General features: G+C 43.5%; 1 protein-coding gene across 9 annotated transcripts in view; it reads left to right on the forward strand.

Annotated features, from left to right (window-relative positions):
- The window catches only part of sdk2b (sidekick cell adhesion molecule 2b), a 443,163-nt gene that overhangs the window by 390,046 nt on the left and 28,687 nt on the right, over nucleotides 1–24,430 (forward strand). For 8 of the 9 annotated variants that reach the window (XM_014179818.3, XM_014179822.3, XM_014179819.3 and 5 more), the window contains 20 exons: nucleotides 1,963–2,158; nucleotides 2,701–2,799; nucleotides 3,014–3,205; nucleotides 6,025–6,146; nucleotides 6,347–6,456; nucleotides 6,756–6,906; nucleotides 7,137–7,374; nucleotides 11,384–11,499; nucleotides 11,738–11,927; nucleotides 15,316–15,414; nucleotides 15,727–15,921; nucleotides 16,760–16,961; nucleotides 17,271–17,374; nucleotides 17,943–18,013; nucleotides 20,286–20,421; nucleotides 20,875–20,931; nucleotides 21,603–21,704; nucleotides 22,371–22,486; nucleotides 22,679–22,865; nucleotides 24,089–24,226. In XM_014179818.3, coding sequence (XP_014035293.1) covers nucleotides 1,963–2,158; nucleotides 2,701–2,799; nucleotides 3,014–3,205; nucleotides 6,025–6,146; nucleotides 6,347–6,456; nucleotides 6,756–6,906; nucleotides 7,137–7,374; nucleotides 11,384–11,499; nucleotides 11,738–11,927; nucleotides 15,316–15,414; nucleotides 15,727–15,921; nucleotides 16,760–16,961; nucleotides 17,271–17,374; nucleotides 17,943–18,013; nucleotides 20,286–20,421; nucleotides 20,875–20,931; nucleotides 21,603–21,704; nucleotides 22,371–22,486; nucleotides 22,679–22,865; nucleotides 24,089–24,226 — 2,821 coding nt within the window. The remainder of the gene's footprint in view (nucleotides 1–1,962; nucleotides 2,159–2,700; nucleotides 2,800–3,013; nucleotides 3,206–6,024; nucleotides 6,147–6,346; nucleotides 6,457–6,755; nucleotides 6,907–7,136; nucleotides 7,375–11,383; nucleotides 11,500–11,737; nucleotides 11,928–15,315; nucleotides 15,415–15,726; nucleotides 15,922–16,759; nucleotides 16,962–17,270; nucleotides 17,375–17,942; nucleotides 18,014–20,285; nucleotides 20,422–20,874; nucleotides 20,932–21,602; nucleotides 21,705–22,370; nucleotides 22,487–22,678; nucleotides 22,866–24,088; nucleotides 24,227–24,430) is intronic. The other variant, XM_014179824.3, reaches the window with a different exon arrangement.

The raw sequence follows: 24,430 nt of genomic DNA on the forward strand, positions 1-24,430 counted from the left end.
AGGGAGAGTGATGTTTACAGTTTATTTCTCTTGTCAAATTCTTATTTACAATGACGGTCTACCCCGAACGACGCTGGGCCAATTGTGCGCTGCCCTATTGGACTCCCAATCACGGCCGGTTGTGATACAGCCTGGAATCGAACCAGGGTCGGTAGTGATGCCTCTAGCACTAAGATGCAGTGCCTTAGATCGCTGCGCCACTCGGGAGCCCCCTTTTGTGTCCCTTTGATATTTTAAGTAGAAATTGTGCACCAATATTGAATTTTAAAAGCCTGTTATATTGAATGAAGTGCACCATAGACCACATGGAGAATTCAATAAATCAGATTTTTTATATAAATAAAGGCTTGCTAAAGTGTGAAATTTCAGCATTTTTACATGTTCCTCCATCAACCCTGTGTCAGTTCTAGGAAGATTTCAACCCACTTTGTACAAACATTTTCCCAATTTCAGCGTCATTGTAAAGGCCTAGTTATTTTGCTGCTTTGACAGTCATTTCTGAAGATGATTATTTATATTCCACGTGATTAGTGATTCATTTGTGTCTGTCCCTCATTTTAAAGTAAACCCTGTAATGGCAACAATTTACCCCTTTAAAATAATGGACCATTCCACCAAGGGAAATGATTCACAACAGGTGACATGGTTTGGGTCTTCTGAACAGCATGGTGGAAAAGGAAGGAAATCTCTCTCTTTTTGTTATATTTATAATTGTTTTATCATCTTTGACTGAGGTGGTCTGTTTGCTTAATTGATGTTAGGAAAACTTGAATTTGATGTGTGCAACATATGTCTAATTCCTAATTTCATGAACACCATGTGTTCCCATGCTCTTCACCACATGAGGAATAATGGCTGATCTTCACCTAAAACCTCAACTCTGTTATCGCCAACCCTGTTAGCGGCCCAACAGTTTGATATTATATGTGAGTTTGTTTGTTGAAGGGATACTTAAACAATGAGGAATGTTGGATTTATCATATAAATGCTTTTAAATAATAGTTACATAAGTGTCCGTAACAGGGTTGACAGACAGTGTAGTGAAAGTGCAGATAAAATGCTCTTAGTTCACAGGATTTTAATGCCTGAGATGGGAAAAGTGTTTTCCCGTAGGCTAAATATATCCTCCATGCAATTGAATGTTGAAAGAAGATATATTTTAAAGTTCATTTCTTAAAAGTTTGCATGTCCAAAAGGCACTCATTTTGTGGAACAACCAATGTATGTGCTTGTTCGTGAGCATGAGGTGTGTCTGCGATAGCTTGTGTGTGTGTTTTGTATGAGTGAGTGTGCAGAGTGGGCATCCATTTATTCCACATTCAGCTCACACACCCACTCCACCGCACACTCTTTCCCAGAGTCAAACTCTACTTACAGCCTGGGAACCAAGATGAAAATAGACCCAATATATTTGCCAAGGGTAGTATTTGTCTAATCACCTAATTGACCACTTGGTACATTAACTCTCATTCTGTTATGTGTGTGCAATCCCTCTACATTAGACCTGCTATACACCGCAATTGAAATCTTTCTTTTTCACTCTCTTTCTCTCTCTCTGTGGACTCATTCCAGCCCTGCCTTCCAGTGCTTACTCAATGGCAAGAATATGTTTAGAGTGACACTAACCATTCATATAATAGTTATGATGCCACATGACACCCCAGAGTAGGTCAACAGCACATGAAAGGGAGGAGAGTTGGTTTTAACAAAATGTGAACATGATTAGACTTGGAGAGTAACAGTTCTATTTAGGTAAAATTTGTGGTGGAAATTGTGGGCAATGAAATAGTTAATATGGTATCTGGTGGTCTTTGGTTCCCATTCACAATATCAAATTGAGGGCTAAAGGTAAAACCAGTCAGTCCTATAAGATGTTCTACTGTTTATGTTGTACCATTTAGTTCTTATTTCCAGTTTGATCCCACGTTCTTCCTTCTCTGTTCCCATTTCCCATTCTGCTAGCTGTTGGCATGGGAGCCAGGTCAAGAAGAGGAGGTCACCATGGTTACAGTGAGACCTAACTTCCAGGATAGCGTGCATGTGGGCTACGTGACAGGGCTGAAGAAGTTCAGAGAGTACTACACCTCTGTGCTTTGTTTCACTACGCCAGGGGATGGACCCCGCAGCCCTGCTAAAGGCCTTAGGACACATGAAGACAGTGAGTTCCAAATGCACACGCACGCACACACACACACACACACACACACACACACACACACACACACACACACACACACACACACACACGCATACACACACACTGTTGAATGGACATGGCCAATCATACTGAAACATGCCCACTGGGTCAAATCTATTATTCAGCACAGCCTAACAGCCTAGTTCTACAGATCTAATGAATGCGTAGGCTACATTTGGGTTTCTGCACACATCCACACATAATTGGGACACATTTTCTCAAGAGATAATTGGTTGGCCATACTGTACTGGGCCTCTACTTGCAATTACACTATTTTCCAAGTACAATGTTGCCTATTTTAGTAGCTGTAATGACTGTATGTGTAAAAGCCACATTTTCCTGATTTCTTCATAAACAGACTTATTAAATTACACTTAATAAATGTAGTTTGCTATTCAATATAGTACAACAAGACATCTATATAATTGTGAATGCCATTGAGCTCCATGGGATCCATTGTGTCATCATTCTCATCATAATAACCACCGTGCCCTCCTCTCTAGCTCCTGGGGCTGTGGGTCACCTGAGCTTCACAGATATCCTAGACACGTCTCTCAAAGTGAGCTGGAGAGAACCTGGAGAGAAGAATGGAGTCCTCACAGGTACACCACGCCAAAGACATTAGAGCTGAAGAAGATGACCCACTTCATGTTAAGAGTTGTCTTTATCCACAATGGATCTGGCCACCCATACACCTCCCTCTGTTCATCAATGTCCTCTGTTTCTCTTCAATTAGGCTCAGTTCATATTTGTAAAAAAAACTCTACACAAATAATATTGTATTTATTGATGAATTTGATTGATTCTCTGATCCAGGCTACCGTATCTCGTGGGAGGAGTTTAACCGCACCAACACACGGGTGACCCACTACCTCCCCAATGTGACCCTGGAGTACCGCGTCACGGGGCTGACTGCCCTCACCACCTACACCATCGAGGTGGCCGGCATGACCTCCAAGGGGCAGGGACAACTGTCCTCCTCCACTATCTCTTCTGGAGTACCTCCAGGTCAGTTCCCAACCAGTCCCTAAACCTACCCTGTTATCCCTAGCACCAGCCAGGGGACAACTGTCCTCCTCCACTATCTCTTCTGGAGTACCTCCAGGTCGGTATTACCGATGGCTCAGTCCCTGGTGAGTTGGAATAGGCCCCTTATTCACTTTATAGTGCACTACATTCAGGGTGCCATATCAGATGCAGCCCTCACTGAGCTCAGCCAGAGTGTTAGTTGGTATCCTGATTACTAGTCTCAGCATCACTAACCCTCCTCAGTCCATGTCCAGCCCTTACCTAAAACATTGTCTGCTACCCCCAGAAACCTAGCCAGAACCCAGCTTCCAGCGGGCTGCCCTGTCACCCGTCACTTCCATCCCCAAACGTCCCTAACCTCTCACTGTTTCTACAGAATCCTGAGTGACAGTAACTGTATGTGTGTCTGTCTTGTCCAGACACTATGAAACCGTACCCCAGTCAGTCAGTCAGTCAGGCAGGCGGGCAGAACTGTGACAGACAGAGAGCCATAAAGTATGAGACTACGCCAGACCAGGGGACTTACTTCTCCACTTTAAAACAGACAGTTCAGAATTAGATTTTAATAAACTTCACCCAGAAACCCAGCCAAAAGTAAGAGCCCATCGAGACCATTTAGGATAATTCCAGTTTATGATTTCCTATTAAAACATGCTACAGTGTATTATAAAAAAGAAAATACTTCCAGTCAATTATTATTGCACCGGCGGTTCCCCCAGACACTATACAGTATGTCTTTCAGAGCTGTCAAATAAAAAGACCCATTCTATCGAGGGCCACAGTTAGTAAGGTATAGAGCTGTGGTTATCGTTCCCAGAATGGTGATTACTATGGCTATAGCTCTACGCCTCCACCCTAGAGATCTCTCTCTGTGCTTTTGTCTGAATAACCAGGCATGCAAATGATTTAAAGGTGCTGATTTTACTATTCTAGTCATATAGTCTATAGTCCATTTCATTATGAGCCAATAGACCCACTCCATCACCTTGAAGAGTTGGCCCCTTTCACTATACAGTGCCCTGGGGTGTGCTTGTGTCTCAGGCTTGCATCCCAAATGGGACTCTATTAGTGCACTGCTTTTGACTAGGTCCCATAGGGCTCTGGCCAAAGTTAGGGCACTATATAGGGAATAGGGTGCGATTTGGCAAGCAGCCTTGTGCAATGGTGAGGTCTGTTGTTTTACTTGTAAGCAGAGTTTATGTATTGGTGTATTGGTATGACATTAAAGCAAAGGGATTAAATGAAGGTGACTGAACTAAATCACCATAGTGGTTGCCTGGCAATTAGTCACGCTTCACATTTCACATAAGAACTATGCAGAGAACAAGTGCAGCAACGGACTGGCGGAAGGGCAGGGGAGGGGACTTTTTTCAACTCATGAGTTTATGACAAATTGTCTGGTTTGATTGTGAGAAAAAAGACTACAAATAAAACAAATAGTAATAGTTTCAAAAAACTTCAACAATCAAAAGGGCACTTTTTTAATAGGAGGGCAAAATGGCAGGTGTTGCAGCACCCTTAGTGCTCTATCTGTGCACGTGCCCCTTCAAGAGTAACACACTTACATACACTTGCTTATGCTCAGAATCAATGTCATATTCAGCTAATAATAAACATTTACATTTGGATGTTGTATTTTTTTATTTGTTCATAACGTACGTAAAAAGACAGTATCCAAGGCCTCCCGTGTGGCACTACAGACCCGGGTTCGATCCCTGGCTGGGTCCCAACCAGCCATGACCAGGAGTCACAAAGGGCTGGGCACAATTGGCCCAGCGTCGTCTGGGTTAGGGGAGGGTTTGGCCGGGGGGGCTTTACTTGGCTCATTGCGCTCTAGCGTCTTCTTGTGGTGGCTGGGCGCCTGCAGGCTGACTTTGGTCGTCAGTTGAACAGTGTTTCCTCTGACACATTGGTGCGGCGGGTGTTAAGGAGCACGGTTTGACGGGTCATGTTTCGGAGGAGGCATGACTTGATCTTTGCCTCTCCCGAGCTCGTTGGGTAGTTGCAGTGATGAGATAAGATCGTAATTGGATATCACAAAACAAATACAAATACGGTATCCAAAGGTAAATGTTTATTACTAATATCATGAATTTGGCATTCTATTTATAGGACTATGATAGCTTTTTCCTAGATCCCCATCTAGTCCTGCCAACCTGAAAAGTTTTGTCTGTTCTTTTTGAGAACTTTGAGTTGATTGAAGCGAAACACTCATGAGAGCGAGATAACTCAAAAGCATTGGCACATCTCCGGTGCAATATTCATTTTAGAGCACAAGGTTGCACTGTCACTCAGTAATATATTTCCCTGTGGTCAACTTTTAGACGACTCCAGAGCACAGATATGAGAACTGAGATCCAAGCCTGAATAATCCTATTGATACTTTTCATTCAGAAATACTTATTGTAGAACTAAGTTAATCTTTCATTTCTGAATATAGTAGATGCATAGTTCTGAAAACATTACTTCCTAAACCAGTAAGGATTTAAAAGATAGAGATACACAATGTAGAAAACCTAAGTCAAATTAAAAAAGCATTACATTAGGCATAGAGACCACTGTATTCTGATTTCTGCCCCACTCATTACTTACAACTCTTTACTGTATTAAAGGCCCTGTCTCACTCTTGATACCCTTTCTGTTCCTTCTCTTTCTCCCTATATTATTCCCTCCTTTCAAATGGAAAATAAAGTTATAACTCTCTCTTTCTCTTTCTCTCTCGCTCCCTCCCTCTCCCTCTCTCTCTCTCTCTCTCTCTCTCTCTCTCTCTCTCTCTCTCTCTTTGTGTGTCTGTGTAGAGCTGCCTGGTCCTCCCACCAACATGGCCATCTCCAACATCGGCCCTCGATCCATCACTCTCCAGTTCAAACCTGGCTATGATGGAAAGACCTCCATCTCTCGCTGGCAGGTAGAGGCCCAGGTAAGAAGGTCTTCTTCCCCAGAGAGATGAGCTTATCCTGGGCATAAAGTGTCTAGCCACTCCCCCCTGATCTGTGGCCCACATCGACTATGACTCCCAAGTGGCACCCTATTACCTATATACTGCACTACTTACTGTATAGGGTGCCATTTGGGATGCAGCGTATACCATGTTGTGTTGTGTGTTGTTGTTGTGTTTAGGTCAGTGTGATAGGAGACAATGAAGACTGGGTGATTGTTCACCAGCTGCCCAACGAGCCTGATGCCCGCTCCATGGAGGTGCCAGGACTCAACCCATACACTTTCTACAGGTAGGCTACTATGTACCCACTTTCTACAGGTAGGCTACTATGTACCCACTTTCTACAGGTAGGCTGCTATGTACACCTACACCTTTGACAGGTACTATACTTAACTCCTATACCTTGACCCCTACCTATTCTACAAGTGTGAGGCCCACCTACCCCCAATTGAACACAGCCTTAACTCTATTCTATTCTATTCGTAGAACCCTGTGTTTTTCCTGACCATGTGACCTGGCCACACAATTCTTATGGAACCCTATGGATTACTCCTGTGATAACTTTGCTTGTTTCCTCTCTCCTGCTAGGTTCCGTATGCGTCAGGTAAACATTGTGGGGACCAGTCCTCCAAGTCAGCCCTCCAGAAAGATCCAGACCTTGCAGGCCCCTCCAGACATGTCCCCCGCAAACGTCACCCTGCGCACGGCCAGCGAGACCAGTCTGTGGCTTCGATGGGTGGTACGTGACGTCTCAACAGACTGACATTATGATGTGATGCTCTGAGTTTTTCATCAAGCGATGATGGCTGGCTGTGTGTCTTCGTGTGTTGTAGTTTTTATCTCTCGTTTCTTTCTTTCATTTTCCCTCTTTCTCTTTCTCCCTCTCATTCTCTCCCTCTCCACCCCCCTTTCTCCTTCTTTCTCTCCCCCTCCCCCTCCCTCCCTCTTTCTCTCTCACCCCCCTCCCAGCCCCTACCAGAGTGGGAGTACAATGGGAACCCAGATCTGTTGGGCTACCGGCTCCAGTACTCCCGTACAAGCTCCCAGGGCAAGGCGCTGACCCATGTGATAGCTGACCGGCTGGAGAGGGAGTTCACTATCGAGGACCTGGAGGAGTGGACAGAGTACGAGGTCAGGGTTCAGGCTCTCAACGGTATCGGAGCCGGGCCCTGGAGCCAGCCAGTCAGAGGGAGGACCAGGGAGTCTGGTGAGATTACACATCACACTCTATGTCTGCACCTCAAATGGCACCCTATTCTCTATACAGTATAGTGCAATACTTTTGACCAGGGCCCATAGGGAATAGTGTGCAATTTGAGACACATACTATATGCAATTACACAGAAAATGATCCAGTGTTAAATTAACACTGAAAGTGTGGACCCGTGTAGACACTGGAAAGTGTTAAATGAACACACTGCTTGGTGTAAAGCTTTATTTCCCAGAGTGCCTTGCCTTTCGAGTGACTTGTGGAGTTGCCACCCATGACTGTATTTGTTAGTGACAGGTTGTTGCATTAATCCATTTTCAGTCGTGTACACATCACCAAGTGAGATCCTGAGTGAATAAAATGTTATTATTTAACAGTATCTACTTCATAAGGCCTTATTTTGAGGGCCTACACTCTAAACATAGCATTTAACTCTGTAAGTGTTGAATAAACACTCATTGGTGTAAAATAACCACAATGTTGGTGTTAATAACCAGAGTTGAACCAAAACCATGCCCATCATTATCATATTTCCCAGCATCCTCTAATGCAGGTCGATTTTAAGAATATTTTCTTTCAATATCTATGTTTTTGCATGTACATTGATTGATTAATTAATGCTTCTCAAATATAAATGCCATACATTTTCTAAACTAATCCAATATGTTACTTGGATTCATTGTACCCGTTACTGAAATGGTTGTTCCAGTTTAGATCCCTTAGGTAGTTTCATATTTCAGTTTTCCCAACCATGAATTCAGGTTGCGGGTGATAAGAAACTAAGAAGGTTAGAAATTACTACTCTGGCTGGATTTGAAATTAAACTTCACTTTGTAAGACATCATAATGTGACAGGTTGTGTGAATAACCCACAGGTTGGCTTGTTCGGATTACCCAAACATGGGTTAATTTAACCGTCAATGCAATTTTTGATCACTTTCTTTCTGGGTTTACCAAGCAGCTGGGTCTTTTTTAATGTAATCCAGAGGTTATCTTCGGGAGGATAGTTCTTTTTAAATAGTTATTTTGGGCCACCTGTGAGAGTAAGTGTCATTCCAGTTGATCATGTTAAGTTTGTACACTATGATGTAAAATTGTCCTTATATTTTTGCACATTAGATATTCTAATCTAAAAAATATGAACATTATTATTTACTTATTTCTACAAAGGGGTTACTATCCCATTGGGGATATCACAAAGGGATATTACATGGGGATTTGCATAGGCTTTGAATGAACTCATACAGTGCCTTTCGGGAAAATATTCAGACCCCTTGACTTTTTCCACATTTTGTTATGTTACAGCCTTATTCTAAAATGGATTAAAAAAAATCCTCAACACTCTACACACAATACCACATAATGACAAAGCAAAAACAGTTTTTTTGAAATGTTTGCTAATTTATCAAATAAAAAAAACGGAAATACCTTATTTACATAAGTATTCAAACCCTTTGCTATGAGACTCAAAATTGAGCTCAGGTGAATCCTGTTTCCATTGATCATCCTTGAGATGTTTCTACAACTTGATTGGAGTCCACCTGTGGTGAATTCAATTGATTGGACATGATTTGGAAGGCACACACCTGTCTATATAAGGTCCCACAGTTGACAGTGCATGTCAGAGCAAAAACCAAGCCATGAGGTCAAAGGAATTGTCCGAGACAGGATTGTGTCGAGGCACAGATCTGGGGAAGGATACCAAAAATTGTCTGCAGCATTGAAGGTCCCCAAGAATACAGTGGCTTCCATCATTCTTAAATGGAAGAAGTTTGGAACCACCAAGACTCTTCCTAGAGCTGGTCGCCCGGCCAAACTGAGCAGTCGATGGTCACTCTGACAGAGCTCTAGAGTTCCTCTGTGGAGATGAGAGGACCTTCCAAAAGGACAACCATCTCTGCAGCACTCCAACAATCAGGTCTTTATGGTAGAGTGGCCAGACGGAAGCCACTCCTCAGTGCAGCATGGTGGTGGCAGCATCATGCTGTGGATATGTTTTTCAGCGGCAGGGACTGGGAGACCAGTTAGGATCGAAGCAAAGATGATCGGAGCAAAGTTCAGAGATATCCTTGATTAAAGCTGTTATACCTAAGAAGACTCAAGACTGTAATCGCTGCTGAAGGTGCTTAAACAAAGTACTGAGTAAAGGGTCTGAATACTTATATAAACCTAATATTTCTGTTTTATCTTTTTAGAAATGTACTAACATTTCTAAAAACCTGTTTTCGCTTTGTCATTATGGGGTATTGTGTGTAGATTGATAAGAGAAGAAAAAGTTATCAATTTCAGAATAAGGCTGTAACCTAAAAAATGTGGAATAAGTCACAGTTCTGAATGCTTTCTATATGCTTCTGTAATCTTTATTAAAGCTTTGAAGTGTTAGTGTTTGACTATAACGTAAAAACAATTCAACAGATCAGATGAACCGGAATGACATTTAGTCTCAGGGGATGGCCAAAAATAACTTATTTCAAGCCACTCTCCTACTAAACCCAGCCTCCAGTCTTCTGATCTCAATAACCCAGCATCAACAAACCAACCTTGTGAACCAATCTTAAAACTAAGTGACCTAATCCCTGCAACCCAGTTTTTCTTTTGCTTAAGCCCTCAAAATAATTCCTTATGAAATATATATTGTATTGTGTTAAATAATAACATTTTAAGAACATATTCACTTAGGATCTCACTTGGTGAAGTGAGACTGAACATGGATGAATGCGACAAGCATTTCTTTGGCACTAACGCATTCAGTAATGGGTGTTTACACTACAATTAACTCGAAAGGCAAGGCACTTTGGGAAACATGCAAATAATGCTTTACACTAAGCAGTGTTTTAATTCAACACTGTTCAGTGTCTATACAGGTAGGCACTTTCAGTGTTCATTTAAATTAGGGGAATTTCTGGTGTAGTTACATTTTCTTTGATTACGGTATATCCTGTTTTATCTGGTTAATAACATCACAACAGTTGGTGTAGTCTCACACACAGCACTGATGTTCAGTCTTTCATTTTGGCACTCTTTGATCTCCAGACTTCATTCATTTTAGGACATAAAAGGCATGACCTACTGCTACTGTATGTTCCTATGGCTACTGCGTCATCCACCCACACTATTAGACTATCAGGCTGTAATCACCCATGTGTGGGTATGGCCCAGACTTCCTGTATATTACCTCTTTTATCTACCCACGCGTATGGTATGGGGGCCAGGGTCATTTTATTCTTCCTGCCTCATGAAGCCATATGAAATGGACAACAACCGGTCTGCCTGCATTCTGCTCCTTCACACAGTCTCTCTCTCTCTCTCTCTCTCTCTCTCTCTCTCTCTCTCTCTCTCTCTCTCTCTCTCTCTCTCTCTCTCTCTCTCTCGCTCTCTCGCTCTCTCGCTCTCTCTCTCTCTCTCTCAAAACAAACTAAAGTGAGGCATGAGTTCTTTCGTTACGCTTTGTCTTTCTGTCTCTGGATGTTCTTGTAGAAGATGCAAAGGGTTAGGATGTTCTCTCACTGTGCTGGTGCAGTCACTGTGGATACCAGACTTTAGGGAGCGGGGAGTAGAGGAGGGGAGTAGAGGAGGGGAGTAGAGTAGAGGAGGGGAGTAGAGGAGGAAATTGGGAACACATGGGCTAGAATTCCTCTGCTTTTTTCCTTTTTTTCCACTCACTCAAGCAAATTCTTCCGAATCACTGTTTTATGTCCAGGGATGAGTGCCAGGAAGGAGCCGTGGCCTAGCTAGCCTGATATAGAGCTGTGCTTTCTCTGGAGCTACAGCCACGCCTGGGTTAGACACTAGGCCTCAGTGGTTCACCAGTGTCTTCAATGCTACACACGCAAGCACACACTCTCTCACACACACACACACACACACACACACACACACACACACACACACACACACACACACACACACACACACACACACACACACACACAAAGGCCCATGAACATCATGGAACACATTTAGTTTATAAAAGTTAGTTTATTAAATTTTTCTTTCTTTTATTTAGTCCCCTCCTGTGGCCCTACCAACATGTCAGCCTTCGCCACCACCTCCAGCAGTATCCTGGTGCGCTGGTTTGAAGTACCAGAACAAGACCGGAATGGACTTATCTTGGGCTACAAGGTGTGTGAGACGTTCAGTTATCACCCTCGCCTCCAAGAGGGACACAATACTGTACAACAAAATAATTCCATTACTCACTCTCCTTTCTAAGCCAATTCCTTCCTTTTGCTCTTCCCCTCTTCCTTCTCTCTTGCCTAATTCCACTCTCTCATCCCGTCTCTCTTCCACTCTGTCTTCTCCTCTCTCTTCCCATCTTCCCTCTCCACTCCCCTCTCTTTTCCTCTCCTCCCTCCTTCAGGTGTTGTATAAGGAGAAGGACTCTGACTCGTCCCTCCAGTTGTGGACAATAGAGGGGAATGCCAGCCACAGTGTCCAGCTAACTGGTCTGGGGAAATACGTCCTTTATGAGATCCAGGTCCTGGCCTTCACCCGCATCGGAGACGGCATACCCAGCTCACCACTCATACTGGAGAGGACCCTGGACGACGGTACGCCCTGGGCTGCCTCATATATGCCTGTCTAAATTTAGAATACCTATAAAAGCCTCAGATAATGAACAGTGATGTATACATTCAAATGTTATTTGTTACATGCTTCGTAAACAACATGTGTAGACTAACAGTGAAATGCTTACGGGCCCTTCCTAACAAAGCAGAGAGTAAAAAATTGAAATTATAGAAAAATTATAACACAAGGAATAGATACACAATGACTAATGATATACACAGGATACCAGTACTGAGTCGATGTGCAGGGGTACAAGGTAATTGAGGTAGATATGTACATATAGGTAAATGTAAAGTGACTAGGCAGCAGGCTAGACAATAAACAGTAACAGCAGCACGTGATGAGTCAAAAGAGTTAATGCGAAAATGGTCAATGCAATAGTCCGGGTAGCTATTGATTAACTATTTAACGAACTATTTATCAGTCTTATGGCTTGAGGGGAGAAGCTGTTCAGGATCCTGTTAGTTCCAGACATTGGTACAGCTTGCTGTGTGGTAGCAGAGAGAACAGTCTGTGACTTGGGTGCCTGGAGTCTTTGACAATTTTTAGGGCCTTCCTCTGACACTGCCTGGTATAGAGGTCCTGGATGGCTGGGACCTCGGCCCCAGTGATGTACTGGGCCGTATGCACAACCCTCTGTATCACCTTACGGTCAGATGCCAAGCACTTGCCATACCAAGTGGTGATGCAGCCAGTCAAGATACTCTCAATGGTGCAGTTGTAGAACGTTTTGAGGATCTGAGGGCCCATGCCAAATATTTTCAACCTCCTGTTGTCGTGCCTTTTTCACGACTGTTGGGCCATAATAATTCCTTAGCTCAAATGCTTTGGTTCAAATGCCATCCGTTTAATTTTTTGGTATTTATTAATCTGTATATATAGTATTTTAGTGTATATATATTTTTACTGCTCTAGGGATATAATTATTGCTTGGATAAACGTATTTACTATTATGTATTGATTTCTTTTTCACTCTTTATGCGGTGCGTACTACCCAGAACACCAGAATAATTATCACTGAATTATCTCAGTGAATTATTGTCATGTTTGTTTATGTGTCAATTAATTCCATTAAGAATGGGTTGCCAACTAGCGAATTGACACAAAAATAAAATGAAATTAATTAATTCCTCAGTGATATGGACATCGAGGAACTGGAAGCTCTCAACCTGCTCCACTACAGCCCCGTCAATGTGGATGGGGTGTGCTCGGCCCTCCGTTTCCTGTAGTCAACGATCAGGTCATTTGTCTTGCTGACGTTGAGGGAGATGTTGTTGTCCTGGACCACACTGTCAATTCTCTGACTTTCTCCCTGTAGGATGTCTCATCATCGTTGGTGATCAGGCCTACCACAAACTTAATGATTGTGTTGGTGCTGTAGTCAATGAACAGCATTTTCACATAGGTGTTCCTTTTGTTCAGGTGGGAAAGGGCAGTGCAATAGAGATTGCATCATATGTGGATCTGCTGAGGCGGTATGCGAATTGGAGTGCGTCCAGGTTGTCTGGGATGATGGTGTTGATGTGAGCCATCACCAGGCTTTCAAAGCATTTCATGGCTACAGATGTAAGTGCCGAGGGGGCAATAGTCATTTAGACAGGTTACCTTTGCATTCTTGGACACAAGGACTATGGTGGTCTGCTGGAAACATGTAGGTATTACAGACTGGGTCAGGGAGAGGTTGAAAATGTCAGTGAAGACACATGCCAACTGGTCAGCGCATACTCTAAATACTCGTCCTGGTAATCCATCAATAGTTAAAGGTCTTACTCACTTGGGCTACAGAGAGCGTGATCACATAGTCGTCCGGAACAGCTGGTGCTCTCATGCATGGTTCAGTGTTGCTAGTCTCAAAGAGAGCATTGAAGGTATTTTGCTTGTTTGGTAGGCTCGCGTCACAGGGACAGCTTGCGGCTTGGTTTCCCTTTGTAATCCGTGATAGTTTGCAAGCTCTGCCATATCTGATATGCATCAGATGGTCCAGATGGTCCTGTATTGACGCTTTGCCTGTAGTAGCGGAGTTTTATATAAGCGTATGGATTAGTGTCCCACTCCATGAAAATGGCAAATCTTGCCTTTAGCTCAGAGCGGATGTTGCCTGTAATCCATGGTTTCTGGTTGGGATATGTACGCACGGTCACTTTGGGGATAACGTAGTTGATGCACTTATTAATAACTGATGTGGTAAACTCCTCAATGCCATCAGATGAATCCCAAAACATATTTCAGTCTGTGCTAGCGAAACAGTCCTGTAGCTTCTGACCACTTCCGTATTGAGCAGGTCATTGGTACTTCCTGTTTGAGTTTTTGTTTGTAAGCAGAAATCAGGAGGATAGAGTTATGGTCAGATTTGCTAAAAGGAGGGTGAAGGAGAGCTTTGTATGCGTCTCTGTGTGAAGAGGAAAGGTGATGTAAAGTTTTTTCTCCTCTAGGCGCACATGACATGACATGATAGTAGAAATCAGTTTTCCTGCGTTAAAGTCACTGGCCACTAGCAGCGCTGCCTCTGGGTGAGCATTTTCTTGTTTGGTTATAGCCCTATACAGCTCATTGAGTGCAGTCTTTGCGCCAGCATCGGTTTGTGGCGGTAAATAGCATGGTCTACAGCTTATCATTAAATATTTTAACTCAGACGAGCAGAATATTAATATTAGCGATCGTGCACAAGCTGTTGTTAACAAAGAGACACACAACCCCTCCCCTGAGCTTCCCCGACGCTGACTTTCTGTCCTGCCGAAAAACCAGCTAGATTTATCGTTACCATGTCCTTGTTCAGCCATGACTCAGCGAAACATAGGATATTACAGTTCTTCAGATCATGTTGATAAGAGCTCATCCAGTTTGCCAATAGAACGGAGGGTAGAGGCGATTTATCCACTCTCTGATGTAGTCTTGTTAGTTATCCCGCACACCGGCCTCTATAGTGCAATCTCCTCTTTTTTTCGAGTGTTTTGGATTTGGGCCTGGTCTGGAATAATCAATGTCTTTTACCTCCGACTCATTTCTATAGAAATCCTCGTCTAAATCGAGGTTAGTGATAGCTGTTCTGATGTCCAGAAGCTCTTTTCAGTCATAGCAAACATTATATATAAAAAAAGTTAAGATCAGCATGAAAAAATACAAATTAGCACAATTGGTCAGGAGCCCGTAAAATGGACACTATTCCCTCCAGCGCCATTCATCCATTTGCTCATACAAGATGTGTTATACCAAAGGATATGTAAAAGCTTTCAAATAGCTTATTAAAGCTATCCAGACTTTGATATTATAGTCGACCAATGCCCACTACCATTCAGTAACCCACTGCATCTGATGTAAAGAGAAGAAGTGTTAAAAAGTGTAGCCCTTCTGCCCCCCTCTCGTCTCCAGTGCCCGGCCCTCCAGTGGGCATCCTGTTCCCTGAGGTCCGGACCACCTCGGTGCGTCTCATCTGGCAGTCCCCGTCTCAGCCAAACGGCATTATCCTGGGTATGTGATTTAACCTTTGACCCTGACCACACCTTGACCTTTCACCTTTAACCTGTCCAGACAAAAACAACACTTATTTTGACTCTGATGATTTATTTGTAATTAACTTCGGACCTAGCATCGTTGAGCGAGCCTGATCCCTGTGTTCGCCATTTTTGTGTCAGGCAGAATCACGTTTCATGCTGAATCCCTGTTTCTTTTTTAAGGGACATTTTGAAGGACATTTGAAGGAGTTTATCATAGCTTTTCTTTCTGACTCTCTCTCTCTCTCTCGCTCTCCTGTCATGTGTGTTTCCTTTCTCCTCCTCTCAGCCTATCAGATCACGTACCGTTTGAACTCGAGCAATAGCAACACGGCCACAGTGGACGTGCTGAACCCGAGTGCTCGTCAGTACATGGTGACGGGCCTGAAAAAAGATTCAATGTATGTGTTCCGCATCACAGCCCAGACACGCAAGGGCTGGGGGGAGGCCGCAGAGGCACTTGTGGTCACCACCGAGAAGAGAGGTAAACATATGAATTGAAACATATGTCAGATGAAGTATTGTATCACATTAGTGTATGACCTATTGTACTTGGTGAACGTACCAAAAAGTGAGGTTACTATGGAAACATGCAAACATGCGTTTTAAGAAGAAGTAGTATAAAACATTAGTATATGAGTTATTGTACTTTATAGAACATTCCAGAAATTATTGTATATTTTGTGTACTTAGATGAAGTTTTATGTCACATTACCATGTGAGTTATTGTACTTATAGAGCATACCACAGAATATTGTCTACATGTGTTAGAGTGCAGACAGGTTTATATTCTCAGTGTTGACACAACATGCTAGAGTGGCTGAGATGAGTCAGTCAGTTCTGTCAGTCACTTACATTAAACAACAGAGCATTCCAATGAGTTCAGAAGAAACCCTCATCTCATCTGATAGTAGTTTACAGATTCAGCACAAAGGTTTTACATTAGTTATATTCCACCCAGTAACATCTGCAGGAATCATGCAGTAACATCTGCAGGAATTTGTTTTGTGTGTTTATACAAGCACTTGGAGTTAGTGAGTACTGTAGGCTATTGTCTTTTGAGTATGGTATAAGTAATTTATTTAACCTGATAAAAGCTTGTACGCCGATAACTGTAATGTAGCCTGAAAACTGTTACCGACCATAGAACATGGGTGTGTTGTTAACATTATTCTCTCTCTCTCTCTCTCTCTCTCTCTCTCTCTCTCACTCTCTCTTTCTCACTCTCTCTCTCTCACTCTCTCACTCTCTCTCACTCTCTCACGCTCTCTCTCTCTCTCACTCTCTCTCACTCTCTCTCACTCTCTCTCTAACTCTCTCAGCTCGCCCCCAGCCCACCAATCGTCCCATGGTGCCCCAGATGGATGTTCAGGCCCGCAGTGTGTTGTTGTCATGGGAACCAGGCAGCGACGGCCTCTCTCCGGTCCGCTACTACACCGTGCAGCTGAGAGAACTGCCCGACAGCAACTGGACTATCCACTCTGCCTCGGTCACCCACGAGGCCAGCTCCTACATAGTTGGCAGGTACAGTATGCACCCTACCTAGCACACTACCCAGCACCCTTCCTAGTGCACTAACAGTAGCAACTGGACCGTCCACTCTGCCTCGGTCAACCACGAGGCCAGCTTCTACATAGTTGACAGGTACAGTATGCACCCTACCTAGTGCACTAACAGGGGGACATAATGGAAAGTTTTCTGTCGCACAGTATTTCAGAGCTTTGCTTGGAAAGGCTGCACTTAGCCCTAGATGGAGGTTGAATAGTTGAAAAATGTCACATGAAAAATGTCACTGAGAATGATGTTGTCTTATGTTCCATCGCTTCATGCTAGGCTGAAGCCCTTCACCTCCTACCAGTTTAGAGTGAAAGCCACCAACGACATAGGAGACAGTGAATACAGCGAGGAGAGTGAAGCTATCACTACACTACAGGACGGTAAGAGACTTAACCTCTTTTCACTTTGGGGTATCTTACTGCATTGAAAACAAAGATCCTTGTGAACGTCATATTATCCGCACATGATTTGGTCTTCATTGTCCTTGGTTTCGCCACATTGACCCATAAACCATTTCGTAGGCAGGGAGTCTGTCATTTATGTTTTACATCAGTGCTGGGTTCTAATCCCTCCCTGAATAGAATGGCAGGATGACTTAACGTATTGCTGTGGTGAGGACATTATTGGCAGCAGTAGAATAGGTGATTTGTTCATCACTATCTGTGTTTGCCGTGTGACCAGCCGTACACGCCAACAAAAACACTTACGACCAAACAATGTCAACCAAGCAGAACTAACTTTAACTAAAGAAATGTTCCTTCTGCATATCATTCCAATTGCCATATTTGACTTGTTTATCAATGGGTGAGGTGGTTTCTTTATTTGTGTGTTTGTATACCGTGAATACCACTGCGTTAGTTATTTGCGCCTGGGTGGTAGACCTTAGCTACCATTCCTCTTGGGGCTGCACGTCTTCAGCTGTGTTCTCTGTTTTCTCTCCTGTTCCAGCCCCTGACGAAGCCCCCACTATCCTCTCTGTCACGCCACACACAACTACATCCGTGCTGATTCGCTGGCAGGTAAGAAGAGGTGTGGTGATTGGTCCCGATGTCGGTCTTCCTATCCTCAGTAAAACCCAGTCATCTGTCAGTCAATGGGCGGTAATGAGAGGGCAGCGCAGTGTATAGGGTGTACTTAGACTTAGTGGCACACACACCTTCTCCTCTTCTCCTCTCTCTAACACTAACACCTGAATTAGCAGGCCATAAAGGGGAGCTGGAGAGTTCAAAGGTTACTGCCTGTAGGAGTTTTACATCAAGACATCCAAACGGTTATTGCCAGACTCTTCTCTCTTTCGCCTGTTCTCTCTCTCCTCTCTTTTCCCTTTCTTCTGGTCTTGTTGTCTCATGTTTTATGACGGGGGAATTTCTCTCTGTGTGAGTCAACCATGGATGAGCTCATTTTTTGAATCCTGTCTCTTCATCTTATTCCTGTTGTACACTGCGTGTGGTTGTGCATATGAGGGCCGACCATAAATGAGATGAGGGAAAGGAGAATTACAGGGGAATCATGAAATAATTGATGCACTTTGCGATTGTGTTTCAATAAAAAGCTACAGTTCAAGTCAGAAGTTTACATACACCTTAGCCAAATACATTTAAACTCAGTTTTCCACAATTCCTGACATTTAATCCTAGGAAAAATTCCCTGTCTTAGGTGAGTTAGGATCACCACTTTATTTTAAGAATAATAGAAAAGAGAATGATTTATTTCAGATTTTATTTCTTTCATCACATTCCCAGTGGGTCAGAAGTTTACATACACTCAATTAGTATTTGGTAGCATTGCCTTTAAATTGTTTAACTTGGGTCAAACGTTTCGTGAAGCCTTCCACAAGCTTTCCACAATAAGTTGGGTGAAGTTTGTCCCATTCCTCCTGACAGAGCTGGTGTAACTGAGTCAGGTTTGTAGGCCTCCTTGCTCGCACATGCTTTTTTAGTTCTGCCCACAAATGTTCTATAGGATTGAGGTCAGGGCTTTGTGATGGCCACTCCAATACCTTGACTTTGTTGTCCTTAAGCCATTTTGCCACAACTTTGTAAGTATGCTTGGGGTCATTGTCCATTTGGAAGACCCATTTGTGACCAAGCTTTAACTTCCTGACTGATGTCTTGAGATGTTGCTTCAATATATCCACATACTTTTCCTCCCTCATGAAGCTATCTATTTTGTGAAGTGCACCAGTCCCTCCTGCAGCAAAGCACCCCCACAACATGATGCTGCCACCCCAGTGCTTCACGGTTGGGATGGTGTTCTTCGGCATGCAAGCCTTCCCCATTTCCATCCAAACATAACGATGGTCATTATGGCCAAACAGTTCTATTTTTGTTTCATCAGACCAGAGGACATTTCTCCAAAAAGTATGACCTTTGTCCCCATGTGCAGTTGCAAACCGTAGACTGGCTTTTTTTATAGCGGTTTTGGGCAGTGGCTTCTTCCTTGCTGAGCGGCCTTTCAGGTTATGTCGATATAGGACTCGTTTTACTGTGGATATAGATACTTTTGAACCTGTTTCCTCCAGCATCTTCACAAGGTCCTTTGCTGTTGTTCTGGGATTGATTTGCACTTTTCGCACCAAAGTACATTCATCTCTAGGAGACAGAATGCGTCTCCTTCCTGAGCGGTATGATGGCTGCTTGGTTCCATGGTGTTTGTACTTGCATACTAGATGAACGTGGCACCTTCAGGCATTTGGAAATTGCTCCCAAGGATGAACCAGACTTGTGGAGGTCTACAATTTTTTTTCTGAGGTCTTGGCTGATTTCTTTTGATTTTCCCATGATGTCAAACAAAGAGGCACTGAGTTTGAAGGTAGGCCTTGAAATACATCCACAGGTACACCTCCAATTGACTCAAATGATGTCAATTAGCCTATCAAAAGCTTATAAAGCCATGACATCATTTTATGGTATTTTTCAATCTGTTTAAAGGCACAGTCAACTTAGTGTATGTACACTTCTGACCCACTGGGATTGTGATACAGTGAATTATAAGTGGAATAATCTGTCTGTAAACAATTGTTGGAAAAATTACTTGTGTCATGGACAAAGTAGATTTCCTAACCGACTTGCCAAAACTATAGTTTGTTAACAATACATTTGTGGAGTGGTTGAAAAACAAGTTTTAATGACTCCAACCTAAGTGTATGTAAACTTCCGACTTCAACTGTAGCTTGCTAGAAATTTATCAAATTTCTAGTTAGCTAGCTCAGCTTTGTAAATATGACTGTCTGTGAGAGAGACTATGTTGAACATGTCCTAATGGTAGTCTAACGTTGTGTCGTCATCACAGCCTCCGTCTGAGGAGAAGATTAACGGTATCCTCCTGGGCTTCCGGATACGGTACCGGGAGCTCCTGTACGACCGTCTCCGCAGTTTCTCCGTACGCACTGCCAACAGCCCCTCTGCTACCTGGGCCGAGCTCACCTGTGAGTAACAACCTTCCCACAACCTCCTCGTAACTTTTCCACAACCTCACATCAACCTCTCCACAAGTCCCCTACAACCTCTACACAAGGTCACACAGAACTCCATCAGAACATGTACAGAACTTGCCCTCCTTGTCTTCCTGTAACTCTGTGGTTGTGCATGGCAAATCTTACTTTATAGTCTCTCTTATAATCAGTTATAATCAGTCCTATCCTATGTTTAATGTAGAGCTGCTATGTTATATCTGCTCTGTCTGTGTGATATATCATTTCTCTTTGATTAAAGTTATTGTGGGTTTCTCTGACTGTGTGGATTGTTCACTGGTTCTTGCACTGTCAGAGCAGTCACAGAGTGCGTTAACGCAATGACATGTCTCTCCTCTACTCATCCCCTCTCTCTTCTGGCTGCCCCCTTTCACGCTCATGTTTGACCCCTCACCTGCTCCCTCACAGCCCCCTACAGCGTGCGAAACCTGAGCGAGTCCTCTCTCACCCAGTATGAGCTGGATAGTAAGTCCTCACATGCCTGCCTACGCTTCACACTCTGTCTCAATGCTGATGAAATACACACTGGACACCACAGTGCCCTAGTGATGGCACACACACTGGCACACACACACACACATTCATTTAGTTATTAAGCAAAAGAAAGTTAGTGTGTAAGCTCTAGCCATGTAGATGATGTACCAAGCTGCCTTGTCTTGTGTATGTCAGGAAATGCAGAGTGAAAATTGAGTTTAGTAAATCTAATGAAGTCGTAACCGTATTTGTTTGTCTGTTCTGACAGTGAGCTCAAACAGACCACTGTGGGGGCCCTGATTTAAAGACGCCTTGTCTACTATGTGGATATTGTATTTTCAATAGGATTCGCCGGTCCATGTTTTATGGGCTCATGTACTTGTATTTGTTTTGTCAAGTAGCACAAAACCAGACGGTCACATATTTTCAGTGTATTTCTTCCCAGTACGCAACAACTAACCAATTACATCCTTGGATAGAGTCTAACTACTGCATAAGACATATTTACAAAATCAACAAATGTATTTTCTGGCATGTATTGATCGCCCTTACAAAAGAGGTTTCTCGCCTCAAGGATCCTTCCTGTTTAAATAAAGGTCAAAAGAAATATTGGGGTGATGGTGGGTTGTTGGTTAATGTCAGTGTTGTTCCTTGTTCTCCAGACCTGAGCAAACACAAGCGCTATGAGATCAGGATGAGTGTTTATAATGTCGTGGGGGAAGGACCAACTAGCACACCACAGGAAGTGTTTGTCGGAGAGGCAGGTAAGTCGCTCAGTGAGGTGGGGAGGTTACACACAACAAACACACAATCTGACTCTCTCTCTCTCTCTCTCTCTCTCTCTCTCGCTCTCGCTCTCATTTCAATCCTTACCTCAACAGAGGACCTGAATAATAGAACAATAGAATATCTGACAACCCTGAATTGTAGAACTATAGACTACCTGGACACATTGAATAAAATAACTATAGACTATCTGACCACCCTGAATAAAATAACTATAGTCTATCTGACCACCCTGAATAAAATAACTATAGTCTATCTGACCACCCTGAATAAAATAACTATAGTCTATCTGACCACCCTGAATAGTAGAACTATAGACTATCTGACCACCCTGAAGGCAGGGGGATTATTCTGCTTGTCAAGCTACTCTTGGCAAATGTTTATTGGATTGGTACCATTTACAAATGTATTCAGGTTGCAGGATAAGTTTATTTTCTTAAATTTGACTGTGTGAGCCTGGGCATAAAGTGAGAGTAGTTTTCCCTGTTCTCATCTGTAAAGCTATCAGTCCACACACAGGCAGCTAGACAGTAGTGTTTCCAGAAGCAGTGAGGAGAAAAACCCACTGAAACTGATTCCACTGATATTTCTTCTGTTTTGTTTCTACCTGGATTTTTGCTAGATTTTTACTCCTTTTTTCACAGTACCCACTGCCCCACCCCAGAACGTGGCCATCCAAACAGCAACGGCCACCCAGCTGGATGTGACGTGGGAGTCTCCTCCATTGGACACTCAGAACGGAGACATCCAGGGCTACAAGGTAAGTTGGAGGGTTTCACAAGAATTTGATACCATAGCATTCTAATCATTTTAATCATTACAGTCAGTCATTCGAATGTAATAACAGTTACAAGTTTCTGCGTGACTCTTTAATTAATCACAGTGGGATGTAAAGGCTATCTTTACTATGAGCTAATATGTGTCTGTTCTCCATATCTCCTCCTCCCTCCAGGTGTACTTCTGGGAGTTCCAGCGTAAGAACGAGACAGAGAGGCTGCGGACCCTGTTCCTGCCAGAGGGAGGGGTCAAGCTGAAGAACCTGACTGGATACACCACCTACATGATAAGTGTGGCCCCCTTCAACGCAGCAGGGGACGGGCCCCGGAGCCCCCCGATCAGGGGCCGCACACAGCAGGCTGGTAAGCATACTGTCATGTATACTGTATACAGTAAACAGTATACTGCCATGTTAAGAAACCCTCAGGAGTTGTCTGTTTCTTAACGTGAAAGGAAAGCAATTTTATTGACTTAAATTCAAATTCCTCCTCCAACTCCCTCAAACATTCCAAGGGTTTCTATCTGTGAGCTTTTATACGATGCACCTAATGTTGGTGTCAGCATGCCAAGCCAGAAATGTTAGAAACCACACGGCATAAACATCAGTTCCCTATCAATGGCCTCTTTCAGTCTCTTGACTCATCCGCTGGTTTCCTGGACAGTCTTGTTTGGTATGAGATGGTATGAAAATGTTTAGAGGCAATTTTGTTCTTTCTTTGGAGTTTTTTGTCTCAAAGTTCCTTCCTGTGGTTTCTTGGAAATGCTTTCTCTCTGGCACAGTGATCTAAATAGCAACAGAAGACAGTCGCCAGATTGTTTTTCCCTCCAAAGATCATCCTCCCCCCTCCTTTCTGCACAGTCACTGGAGAAATGTGTTTTTCATCTGATCCCCTTGTAAAAAGGAACATTTTTGCAGTTTGCTGTGTTTGATATCCCAAGGGGGAGTGGAGACGCAAAAGAGGGGTGGAAGACACAGAGGGGGGATGTGCTCTAACCTTTTAGGCGAGAGACGGAATAGATGGAAGCAGATGACAAGTGTGTTGAGGAGAAGAGATACACAGGGCTGATAGCAGGAGGCTCATCACACAATGAAGCCTGTGTTTGAGGGTTACAAATAGTCCTGCTCAACGACTTAAGAGAACAGGAGAGCTGTGTTATTTGTACAGTAGTAGTGTCACAAGCTCATCTATGTCACTAGCCTATTATTACTGGAGCCTGACGGTATGATGGATGTCATGCCCTGGGGACATTAGATGACTAAAAGCAAACAACACATCATCAATAGTTTTGAAATGACTTTGCGTCTTCAAAATCGAGAGCATCCATCACATGCACACAGAGGCCTGGGTTCAGAGGCTGAGACAATAAAAAGGGCCTTGGCTTATGCGAGCCGGAAAGGGTCATAGAAGCAGGAGCCTATCTCTTGTTTCTGTAGTGTGAGGCAGCTTGATGTACAAGTACACCCCCTGGATGTTAGTCTATCACAGGGCCATCCTAATGTACACAATTCAAAATATAACTGTACTTGTCATTCCTCTGACCCCCTAACCTCTAACCTCTGACCTGTGTGTCCTCTGACCTCCAGCCCCCAGCGCTCCCAGCTTCATCCACTTCAGTGAGCTGACCACTACTTCAGTCAACGTGTCCTGGGGTGAGCCCACCTACCCCAACGGCATCCTGGAGGGCTACCGGCTGGTCTACGAGCCCTGCACCCCTGTGGACGGTAAGACACCCCCTTCAACCTGTCCGACGCATCCTTCCTCACATCTGACAACTCACAATGAATGCCCATTTCTGAGGATGCATCCCAAAGTACACCCTATTCCTATGTAGTGCACTACTTTTTTTCTAAGTAGTGCCCTATATAGGGGAATAGAGTGTCATTTGGGACACAACCTGAGTCTCTCTCACTGTATGAGGGTAGGCT

The sequence above is a fragment of the Salmo salar genome, chromosome 28 (genome assembly GCF_965601325.2).
Source record: "Salmo salar chromosome 28, fSalSal1, whole genome shotgun sequence".
Classification (NCBI taxonomy): Eukaryota; Metazoa; Chordata; class Actinopteri; order Salmoniformes; family Salmonidae; genus Salmo; species Salmo salar.